Raw genomic sequence first — 13144 nt, forward strand, 5'->3', positions numbered from 1 at the left:
AGAATTTGTCTTAGGGAAAGATTCACCCAAGATCGTAGAACTCAAACACATGCACAACTGTAGACCAAAAATGAGTATAATCAATATATCAGAGTATGTCCTCATACATTGCTCTATATTGTATGTACAAACACACTAGGAGTGCTTGTATATAAAGGCCTCTCAGGAAGCACCTAGAATGTCTCTAGAAAGAACCAGGAGATAAGATAAGCATAACAACTAAGCACAAGTCTTATCCATCATTCTAAATGAAAAGATAAGAATGATAAGGTGTATCTCAAGTGGAGATGTTGTAGACACCATGTGCTTAATTAGTGTGCTAACTCCAATGTTGTAGACACCATGTGCATAAAAGAGGTGCGAACTCATGTGTTGTCAACATGACAACTCAAAAGAGTGCACATACTTCTAGGTGACTAAATAAATAAATATTAAAAATAAAGCATTAACCTGAGTAGACTTAAGTGTAAATAGTGAATAATTATTTACACCAATACATGTAATGGATTGTATATGTTCTTTAAGGTATAGGCAGTTGGATGTCTTAGCACCTGTATTGCTATATTAGATATGGGGCTTATTCCAGCTACTGGTGCATATTCAAAGCTTTCACCTTACAAATTTGTGGTCATTTTTTGCAAATCAAGGTTATGAAATTAAGTTAGTAAAAGGATTTCTTTAAGCACTCATCATGGGGGTTTCAGTTGGGAGATTTCAAAAATGATCCTTGAGCCAAAGTAGACTTCACTATCAAATCTAATAGGCCCAACACATGAAGCTTGAGATAAAATTTGACCTATTTTAACAAAGTTGAAAACAAATAAGCAAAAATGTTGCCATGTGCCCTATAATATAGTCAAATGATCCACATAGGCCTGAATTGTTTTTGAATCCCTACACAAATGCATTTCTATGGTTTTATCAACAATTTGAGAAAATTGGGAAAAATGAATCGCGAGGCATCTCCAAACCCTTGCACAATGGGTACTACAAGGTACTAACACTTACTACCAAGCATACTACCTTAGCAAAATATGTTGATCCTTGGACAAATACAAGGCAAGTAGGCCTTATGCCCCTAATTCTCAATCCCCAATCTTGTGGGGGGGTGGGGGGGAGCTAATTCAACTCCTGTAGAGATTTAAACATATTTTAAAGAAACAAGAGTCATGTAATAAAAAATTGATTTCTCGATCGCGTCTGCTAGAATTGGAGTATTACACATCCATCATTAGCGTATAGCCTAGGATAGAACCGCTACTAACAAATGACCATGGGAACAACATACGGTTGCCTGCCCACCATCACCAATACCCATATTGCAAAAATTTCTTCATCAAAACATAAATTTGGAAAACAATATCTATTTTTTGGCTTCTAACACTCATTAAAAAGGTGATTTTAAGTACTTTAGTGTCCATTTGGTTTGCGGATCTAGCAAAATTGGGTTTTGATTTAAAAGCAAATTTTGTCAAAATCGGGTTTTGTATTTAGAAAACGGATTTTGAAAAATATGGTTTGTTCTGTTTGGTTCACCTGGAAGATGAGTGAAAAGATACATCTTTTGTGTTTGGTTTGTAAAATTGGAATTTACAACCAAGGATAAATATGTGATTCCAAAGGGGCCAAAGCCATTGGTTTATTAGCTACCATTATTATAACCAAAACATGGTCTCACATTTTAGTCTCTATGCCTTTGACAAATCATTGAAAAAAAAATATTGTTTGTAATGAACCCACCAAATAAAATAAACAAAAATTACAACGAAACCCTTCTCTAAAATAGATGAAAAAGAAACCCCTATTGAAAATTTGATGAATGCATGACTAGGGAAAAATAATGAAAATTGTGCGAAGAAAGAAATCTTATAGAAATAACGATTGACTCAGACAATGGATCATAGAGAACAGCTAGAACATTATTGAATCTAATGGAAACTACATCACCTATTGCACAGAGTTGCATTCGAATACAAAAAACCAAAGTCACCTTCAAATGGTGAAAACCGTCATGACACAATGGTTAAAATGTGTATTTAAGTTACTAATTCAGCGGACTTAAAAAATGGTTAATTTTAATTTTTTTCTAATCGTCAAAATGTCAAAACCTCTTATTCAATTCCCAATTCCTACTATTTCAATAGAAGACTGGTATCCTCATTTTGAGCCAAAATTAGAAGACTGCAATTCTAATTCTATTTTAATATTTTCGACCCAAACACCAAATTTGACTAAACCCAATTTTGTATATCCCAATCCTGCGAAATAAATGGGTCCTTAGTGTCGTGTGATTTACTTTTCAAGACTACTGTTTTGACAATGAAATGCTTGTAGGAAGTCAAATATTCCTTTTGAACTTGGAGAAATCACATGTGCAAATGAAGTCAATATTTTAATCTCTCATAGTTGATAGAAAGCGTCTTTAAGGCACTACATGGTGGATTAGGTCTAAAGTTTTCAAAGTTTTCGAAGCATTGATTATTTTCTATTATTTTGTTTTTTATAGGAACTTGTGACTATGATAATTTTGTGAACCTGTGGCAAATCAAATCTTGGTGATTTAGCTATTGAACTATTGTATACTCGCATATACGTCTCATATTGCTCTCGTTTGACATGGTTATCAATATTTTGTTGGGTTTACAATATGTGTAGTGTTGTAGCCAATCGAGACTTACAAGTTGCATGCATGACGTGTATACGACATGTTTGTCCCTCTAGACGCTTTAAAATTGGCATGGATTCATATCGGTGGCTTGGTTGGTCAGTCATTTTTCTAGTTTGTTTGTCATGTTAAGAAGAGATGGTGTTACACCTGTGTTGTAGAGATGGTGTTCCACCTGTGTTGTTGACTATTTGTGACGTAAATGTGATATAGTGTAGGTTTGATACTAGTGCAGTTGGTGATAAAAGATATGTTGCATTATCTTTCATAATATGATGGATTATGAATACTTGCATAAATTTCTGTATATAAATTTGGTTGAAATTTGTCATGTATGGCTTGAAATTTTCTTTAAAACATTCGAAATGGCTCGTATAGCATCATTTCCCAAAATGTAATTGAAATGGGAAATATAATAGATCTCTGTCAAAATGAAAAAAGAGTTTTACAATGATGAAGCTGAGTAAATGTTGACTTTAAAATATCATATTTATGGGAATAAAAACTCAAAGAACTCGTTACCATACATTAGCTTAAATCAGAGAATGTCACTATTTGTGTAGATATATCTCAGCGAATTATAAATAGATTGTCTAGAAACTAAAACGAGTGTCATAAAATCAAACCACTCACAACCTTCTGCTATCTTCAGATAAATAGAAATTGCGATCGGACCAAACAAACGAAGTTATGCAGTCCAAATAGCATAGCCCTAAACATTTATTTCTCCTCAAAATTTACAAAAATAACCTAAAACAAGTATACAAATAAGATGACACCAAAATGAATGATAGAAACACACGTTTAAAATGCAGTAATATTAAGATTACAATTAGAAATAAGCAGAAACCTTGCTATCTTTCTAGGTGTTCACAATACTCGCTCGTTCATTGGTGAGCATTGCATAATTCAAAATTACATCACATCTAAGAAGCCTCAGGAACAATACAAATATTTTACAGAATTTGTAAGCCATTAAAATAATGAATGAAGAAAATACCCCCTTGAGCATAATCTTTTAGCTACCACATCAACCATAAGCTCCTTACACTAACAAATACACATTTTTATTTTGACTACTACTGTGAACAATTGTTTAGATAAAACCAAACTCATCCAAGTTTGTGGAGAAAAAAAAATATGCCTGTGCAACACTTCCCATTTAAAAGATGGTAACTTAATGCTCTGCAGGCATTTCAACAAGCTCACCATCGGATGACCCATCACTTCCTGTTGGTTTTGTTAAGATTGTTTCTGGCTCATTCGGTTTAATACTTTTCATCCCGTCTTCATCCTCACTGTCTAAAGACTGCAATTATAGTGAAGTATTAAAATTGGAGAATTGAGAACAGAACCATCTTAAATTCATATGATATGATGCCATCAAAAACAAGCATTACAAACAATTATGTAAATATAATCAGTACTTACAGTGCTATTCACAATTTTATCAAAATCATCACCATAAATGTCATCCCCTCCATCTGTAACAGAAAATAATAACAAAATCAGTTTCAAACAAGGATTCCAAATTTAATTCAAACCTTTCAAGACACCGTATTCCCTTTTACCCATTTGGTTTCTATCAATCATGATTTTGCGTCACACCATATTCCAAAACTGAATATTTGATTAAAATAGAGGAGAACTAATAGAATTGTTCCCAACTAGCCTTCAGAAACTATTGTGATCGATATTTTTCTTTAAAAGAATCGCCAATAATAACTGATCTACAGAAAACATTGGTTTTCCTAGATATTAGCATGCCTTTCTCAATTGATTACTGCAACCAGTTAAAAACTTCAAACATCGAAGCCGTCAAGATTACTGCATGCTGTTCAGAGCTTTTATGATTACTGTAGGTTGTTCAAAGACTTCAATTGTGGGTGGCATAAAAGTTATGATCAAGAGTCATCCTTCATGGGTTTAATGGAGATATACAATAAATAAATCTATTTTTCTTTTTTGAATTTAACTGTTCAACGAGCAGCTTCAAAAGGGGTGTGTATGTTCACAACTGCCATGCAGTGAATTGCTCCTAGATAAAGGCTGATAACAACATGGATTAGGAGTCCCGTGAATTATAATTGTGTGAAGTGAGAAAAATGGGTTCCACATTGTATTACAATATTTGTGAACATAGATAAATAAGAGATTTATCAAGGTAATGAAACCAGGATGAGTTGCACAGCCTAGAGTAACACTTATGTTGCTTACGGATTTCAAGGTTCAAAAACTTGTCAAGCCTAAAATTTGACTCAAACTTTGGATTAATGAAACTTCCGAACATTAAGAGACATATCATGACATAAAGATTATTATGATATGTACAAAAATTGAAATTGGGAAAAAGAAGGATTAGAGGCATAGACAATTAAAACAGTTCATAAGGCATGTGGGGTGGCAAGAAATGTGCTTTTAACCTTTGGAGGAAACTCCATGGTTAAGTGCATTTGAGTTGGAGTCGTACCGCGGTGGGTGAACTCCCAAGAAGGACCAATGATTTGCCCCTGTGAACATCACCTAGATCACAGATGCAATGAGTAATAAGTATTCCATTCATTTTCATAAAAGATGGGTTCTTGTTAACCACTACTCATGAAACATGAGTCAATGAGTTTGACCAAAAACTACACAATTGAATCCTGATAGCATAATCACAAGTTGTCTTGCTGTGGAAACTCCTACTTATCAACAAGTCTCTCCCTTCAATCGCCTATCTTGTCTCTTCATGCAGATCATGTAGATCTTTACTTTAAAGTTGATCTTGAATTGTGATAAGTTGATAACCCTTATGTCCACCCCTTCTCAAATACATAAATTAAAAGGGCAGAAATACAGTTTAGTATGAGAAGTTCAATCTCTTTTCTACAGTAGAATATGTTCAGAATTAATGAAAACATTTATAACATTGTGGCAGCCATTCATTGGAACTTGTTTATTGTTTCTATAGGATGTGATAAATGGCTTCTTGCATCTGAGATAAAGTTTAGTTTTGATACATCTTTACTTCAGTTTCATTCCTGTAGAAATTAGATATAGATAAGAAGTGCAGAATCTGTTTACCATAATTTAGAGAATGTAACCGAATTGACTAAGACCAGTATAATTTGTTAAGGTTATCAAGCTCTGTTTGTTACAAGCATATATGAATTCTACATTCAATATGCACATATATTTCCTGAGAACTCCAAAAGAGAATTATTTTTTGATATAACAATAAAAAGATTGGAAGTAAACATGCAGTCAACAAAAAGAACTATGTTCTATCAGCAAAGATGATCGCATACCTCCATCATCGTCACTGCTGTCTCCCAATAGGAATGCGTCTATATCATGCTCTGAAGGGGCCTTTTTTGCCTTCGTTGAAGTACTTGCTGTTATCATTTCGACTTCAGAGGATATAGTTTTCGAGCTATCTTGCAACCTGATATTCCTTTCCTGTTCTTCTGTAACAGCCTTGAGTTGTTGCATAAAACGCATCTCGTATCTGCTCAAAATGAAAAAATTAATTATAACACCATAAAAATATCGGATGAATACAGATAAATAAATAATGCTGTTTTAAGTCAATAAAACGAGTCAAAATGGTCCCAAACACCACTAAAAAAATGACAATCAAAATTGGCATATGATATTCTTGTACATATTTGCATGTGTCTATGTATCCATCATGTGATGATGTCACTAATGCCTTTCTCTAGATAAACAACACCAGTAAGACAAGCATCCATTGAAATAATGTCCATGGTTATCACAACATCTTGTTAACAAAACCCAAACAGAACTAGAAAATTGAACCACTGTGCTGCAGAATGTGTTACCCTAAATTTTCTTATTCTGATTCCCACAAAAGTGAGCACAATTATTGGCTTTACTCTATCTCTGTAAGGGCTCACAATGTTTTCCATAGTGGGCGTGCCCTATATTGGTTAGTTAAATTGCTCTGGAGCTCCACATCACATCCATTAGAGCCACAGCAACCATTAATTTTGATTAGGCTCATTAATTGTTTTCATCAGTATCAATATCTTTTAAATAAGAAATCAAGTGCCTGGTAAACATTTTAATGTGACCATTGATGCTGGCACAAGATGTCCTTCAGACACATGTCGAACAGTTTTGACCAAGAACTATGAACTGATGAGGTCACAAAGAGGAAATATCATCCCCAATTATCAAAGCTGAAACTCAAACCTGCAAGCAGATTGAATCAGCAAAGGCACAACCCTGCAATCACAATGCCCCAGCGGGGGTTTGAACCTTGGTGCCACAACACCACCACCACTTAACCAACACACTATGGGAAGAACTCCTTCATCAGTACAAATATCGGTTTCTCTGTTTTGATATTTTAGGAAAAGAATACACAAACTTAGCATCTAATTTATTTTTTTGAAAGGTTAATTGAAGGTTCTATCAAGGAGACCCGTCCAAAGAACATTGTGTCAATATGGGCCACATAAACCAGTTTCTTTATTTGATATTTTAGCCATAACTTATAGAGATAAAAATTAGGGAAACGAATACACAAACTTAGCATCTAGATATTTTTTGATAGGATAATTAAGGTTTCTATCGTGAGAGCCCACCCAACATTTGTGTCAAAAAGGGCTGTATATGCCAGAAAATGCCATAAGGGCCAATACATAGTGCAGTATACTAAAATAGCCAGGACAACCACCTTTGCACAACACACACCCACCAGAAAGACAAAGACAAAAGACCAAAACTACAAAAGGGGGCCCCAGCGAAGGGAGAACATCCACTTGAGGGACCCAGTGCTGATTAATCCAGAGTCCACCCTCACACTGAACTTTGAAATAGAGAAGATGGCACAGGCAATTCCAATATTCAAAAAAACGAATACAGTGTAGAAGCTTAAAGTTCCAAACCTATTTTTGAGATTGGCAAAAATTTATCCATGGAAAATGCCAATCTTGGCAATAGAAAGCCAAATCTGTATTATTTGGACAGAGACAAAGAAACATGATTTAAATCTGTCAATTTTTCCTCTTGCCACAATAGCACGGGAGTATACTCCAAACTTCAAGCAGTCAGAAACAAAGATAACATAATCATTAGGTATAATGTGGCTGAGATTATATTCATTGGTAGCTTCATCTGGAGTGTCGATGCCGAGCATGCTAATGTCAACAATGGAGGGCCTAGTTCACAATACTCATGTTGCTCTAACCCTTATCCACCAAAATCAACATAAATAAAAAGTTAAAGGATTGCTTCACTAAAATGCAAAGGGCAATTCCAAGGCAGCGGTGTAAAACCACTCCACTATAATGAAAATCTCTAGCAGATAAACCTCTTTTCATGGTGTTACGGGCAGAAGCCAATAACTTACCAACACAGACAAGGGAGGAGTAATAACAAGAATAAACTGCAATGGATGTAAGAATGCAAGCAGAGACACTAGCCATAACAGCTTATCACAAAATTCACCGCACACCCAACCCAAAAATCCATAAATATTATAACATGCAGGAGGAGACCATTCAGAGGAAATAGAGTATCAAAAAAAGCATAATTGCTAACAAAAAATCAAGTCCTGTCATTTGAATGATGGGAGGAGATCTAATAAAGAATGTTATCATATTTTTGAAAGTGGGGAATCCATCTTTAGCAGAGGAATAACATCCAATTCTTCAGGAAGATCACTGAAATTTGCCATAAATGTATATTGGTTGATGCCTGCATTTGCTCAATGATTGGCAACCCGACTGCTGTCCCTATAACAATGCCCAGAAGGAATGGCCACAAAGACTTGGGCAATCAGACTGGATTCTCAATGATATTCCAGGTTCCTTAATCTTCAAGCTTTCTAATTTTTTTAATAATACTTAGGATAAGTTTCACAAAATCCCCCTCCACTTCCAGCTTTACAATTCCCAAGACCACAGCTACTTTCAAACCTTCTAAGATCAGTTTCATTATTCAATTCAGAGTCCCTATAAAACAAGCCGTCTCTCATATAAAGTCTTTAGAGGAAACAAATTACTACAACAGCACCCACTTGGCTGTGTTTACCTATTCACTCTCACTACTTCATCCAAGCTCTATTTATAAAAGCCATAATTACGCAGTATCCAATTACCATCATTGCAGCTAGATATATCAGCAATTACACCATTAATAGGGAAGGTTAGCATCCAAACATTATCAATATGCACTTTTTGAGAATCTGATTAATCTTATTAGAGTACATTTCTAAAATGTAAATTCACATTCCAAATTCCATCACTAAAAGACAAAGGTGATTTGAATCCTTCAAACCAGGATGAAGCAAGGAAATAATTGTCACGACTTTAATATATTGATCATCACAAGCAAAACAAATAAGATGATCCCAAGATGTAAATCATCAAGGCTTTCAAAGTGGAGAGTAAAGCCTTAGGAGACTGATAACATGCTGATATACAAATGTTGAACACTGAATCAAGTAATCCACAACAACCTGTTCTGATTGTAGTGTACACCAACAGATGAGGCTAGGTGCAAATGATGTTTGAAATTTACAAAAGAGTAATATGTTGTTTTTTCTTAGGACCGCTGCAGATGTAATAGCACTGCCACAATGTCTGGTGTGTACTCTCCAAATGGCAGCATCCTCTTGTATTTGTATGAGGAATAAACCAAGAAAAGAGACATGTCCCTTCATGGGACATGTCTATTCATCAATATAATAATTATAATGACAAACTTAATTATAGTTGTGTGTGTGTGTGTGTGTGTGAATCATATTTTCTCTTTGATCTCACAGGTTTATCCTACTAAAGCTACCAAAACATCAACACTCCCACTTAGCTAGGGAGGATAAACACAAGACATAGTAACAATTGGCAATAATAGGAATGACAAATTTTAAATATATCTTTGATCAGAAGATATCCACGATTTTGATATCACATTTGATATCATGAGTATTGGCCTCTAGAATATTACCATATATTATTCACCAAATACTCTAAGTAATGGTCTACAAAATATCAACACATCATATTCGTCATTTTAAAATCACATGAGTATTGGCCTCCATAATATAAACTTATGAAATTCACCAAGTACTGTGAGTAATGCCTCCTCAACATCAAGTTGCATGATATTCACCAAGTATTTTGTGTAATGGCCTCTAGAACATCAATTTGCATAACATTTGCCATGTACTAAAAATATGTATAAGGTATGTGCATGTACATTCTCATAATGTGTACCATATAAACATCCACCATGCAAAGTATAATCTATCATGATTAGCGTAGACATTGTAAGATATCCATCATAATAGAAAATTAAGTTATTGTAAAATTGTCACCTTTCAATAACTTTTGCAAATACAAGTGATAATCATTTAGAAGTCGTTACTTCCTTATGGTGTGGTATGTACATAGGGGTTATGTCTAAATAATCATGAAGTATATTCATAATTCACAATCCTCTTGACTGCTACAATTTCTTGATCACTAGAGAATCCATCTTAACATGGTCTACTGCCTCTGAATCAATACGACCATGATCACCAAAGGTTGAGTGAACCATATCTTTTATCTACTCCCTCTCTTTCAAGGTTGCCTTCTAACGAAATGTCAAGCTCCCTCTGAATCTCAACCTCCCTCTTCTTTCCTTTAAGAAAATTCTCGAGAAACATAGCTCTTATAGTACATATTGAAATAATATGAGAGAGACTAATATAATATTCAAATAATATAAGACCATTTCGAATGAATATAGATAAAAATCTAATTTAAATATATACTCTAAACACATGCATGTGTGTGTGTGTGTGTATCTTTAATCTATATTTTAACATGTTATTTTCTATGTTGACCAATTTTCCAAAAATATATGTACTTTATATACATATTATATGGTTTATCCTAGAAAATCTGATCACCAAACTTAACATAAATATATGAAAACAGACTTGACTCATAATAGGACCTTTATACATTATCCTTTTAAGATTATGTATGAACATTCACATCTCTATATATGAATGAATAAATTATATTTAAACATATAAAAGTCTCTATAATAAATTCATATAAACAGAAATTATTTCATAAACTTACCTCTTATATCCTTCCACATGAATTTTACAATAAATTGATTACAATGAAATAAATTGATAACCTTACCTATCCTACCGGGTGAACATTACCTCTGTTACTTCCATTCGATATCAATAGTGGGTCCTTGCCTTTGGACTTGTCCGAGATCGATATCTTCGTGGTTATTTGACTCCTTGCGGAGCTTCAAATTTGCTTTGTCCGCCATATTAAATATTCAATACTGATGCCCCCACTCTAATATTGATTAAATGTATCCATATATACTTTGGAAGTGTCCTCTTATTGTTCTTGTCAGTTGATGCAGATAACACTAGCAAAGTCAGAACACGTGAGTCCTAAGCAGTTGTGTATGGGGTCCACCCAAACCATACTAAAGTTGCATGCCTTTGAGTGTGGTTGCGTCACTTCCTTTGATGCCTTCTTTGCATACTGTCGTGTCTCCCGTACTTGAGTGTTACGTGGATGCCATGTAATGATCAAAATTGAATCGTGGCCTTCCTTGTCCATTAATTCCTCTTCCTATTGTCCATTCAATGGGTGGTCATTGACTATCGCAGATGCGCAGATTTTTTTGGGGGGGATTTTGGATGCGTTTGGGTGCATCCATATATATATGTATGCAAAGAAATACAAGAAATATACAAAAATAAAACATTTTGTATCAATTAGTGTAATCACATTGAAATAACAGTAATAGGAGAATGAATGGAAATGAATGACCTCTTTTATGGTCGTTTTAGGGTTGTGTGGCAAATAGGAGAAAAAATATAATAAAAAAACCTATTAAACACATTTTATTAAGTCACTTAAGTGACTGGGCGCTCAAAATGGCTGGATGCTCATGAGATGCGCCCGGATGCTCAACAAATTCTCTCCAAATGCTCTCCCAAGCATCTCACGCGCATCCACAAGAGGGAAGCAAGATTCCTGGCAGCATCCACGACGCATCCTAACACCTCTAAGCATCAGAATGCATCTGCCCTATTTCCAGACGCATTGATAACTAAGGATTATACCACTCTACATGTCTTTCTTTGCCCTCTGACGTTACTACTAACTCTGACTTATCAATAGACAGCTTGAATGCTACCCACAACAAGACGACTGACTATAAAAATGCTCAATATAAAAGTGTTGATTATAATATAAGACCCTCCATAAGGAACTCCGCTATTATAATGCTCACAATCTGTTATTATGGCCATCCCTGTATGCTGCGAACACCATTCCGACTGCTAATACATATATATGTATTCGAATCATATAAGATGACTCCGTATTGGAATATCATCTTGGGAGGCTTGCTTCCTATTTTGATCCCTGTATTTAATCTGAAAACGTATATATTTTTTAATCTCCCACGATTCCGACTCAGTAGAGTAATCAGACCTCATTTAGTAGTGGTGATTGGTATTTTGTTCCGCTATTGAATGTGTCCCTCCTTATTGGTATTTTTGTTTATATATATATCAATTGATAATACATATTCTGCAATGAGATAATAATTATCGATGCACTGAAAGTTTTTTTTTCAACGATCCTTAATGATGCAGTGTATTGGTACTTAATCAAATCTCTCCTAAATATATTATGTTCTGTTCTGTTCACAAAAGGATATAATCACTTGGTCATTGATTGACATATTATTCGGTGAATGTATAACACAGTGCCTTGAATGTGTGTGTGTGTGTGTGTGTGTGTATTCGGTGAATGTATAACACAGTGCCTTGAATGTGTGTGTGTGTGTGTGTGTGTGTGTGTGTGTGTGTGAATCATATTAATTCTCTTTGATCTCACAGGTGTATCCTGCTAAAGCTACCAAAACATCAACATCATACTCCTTGGTCACGACACCTAAGCCAAAAGTCAATTCCACAGGGTTAAATAGACCATTTTCAGTACACATCATAGTAACAGATCATGGATAAATGTTGCAAGATCTCATAAGATATTGGGTTTCATGTCTGAGACCAATTTTTCTAAAAAAATTTAGACCTTTCACTGAAAATGTCATTGACGGTGTTTTACTCTTTGACCTATTTTCTTCCAGATTATTCCAGTATCTTGGCCATATATTTCACAATCCTATCCCACTTGGCCACTATTTTCCAATTTATTCCATGTTTTTATATATATAAAAATAACCTGACAACTTGTGATTTTTTTTTGCATGTGGAATGCAAATTAATTGATTTCTTATGCGACCAAACAGGTTTAAAGCTATATATCTATTCATTTGTATTCATTTTCAATAACAGTATTTATTTTTATTAGGTTTAGAGTTCTTATTTTTTCAAATGTTGATAATAAATGAAACATGGTTATAAATTTCAATAATAAAACTTTGCTGGTTTTAGAGTTTAGTTAACTCTAGGCAATTAGGCTATAATCCCAT

The 13144-nt window shown here is 34.4% G+C and overlaps 1 protein-coding gene across 1 annotated transcript in view; it reads right to left on the reverse strand.

Annotated features, from left to right (window-relative positions):
- Positions 1-3449: 3449 nt before the first annotated feature.
- LOC149551927 (uncharacterized) overlaps positions 3450-13144 on the reverse strand; it is a 33324-nt gene continuing 23629 nt past the window's right edge. The window contains exons 4-6 of the mRNA XM_089787427.1: positions 5956-6155; positions 4097-4149; positions 3450-3974 (exon numbers count right to left, since the gene is read on the reverse strand). Of these exons, the coding sequence (XP_089643553.1) occupies positions 3843-3974; positions 4097-4149; positions 5956-6155 (385 nt within the window). The 3' untranslated portion in view covers positions 3450-3842. The remainder of the gene's footprint in view (positions 3975-4096; positions 4150-5955; positions 6156-13144) is intronic.

This window comes from Cupressus sempervirens, chromosome 6 (genome assembly GCF_028749045.1).
Source record: "Cupressus sempervirens isolate cs-2001-9-10 chromosome 6, ASM2874904v1, whole genome shotgun sequence".
NCBI classification, from domain to species: Eukaryota; Viridiplantae; Streptophyta; class Pinopsida; order Cupressales; family Cupressaceae; genus Cupressus; species Cupressus sempervirens.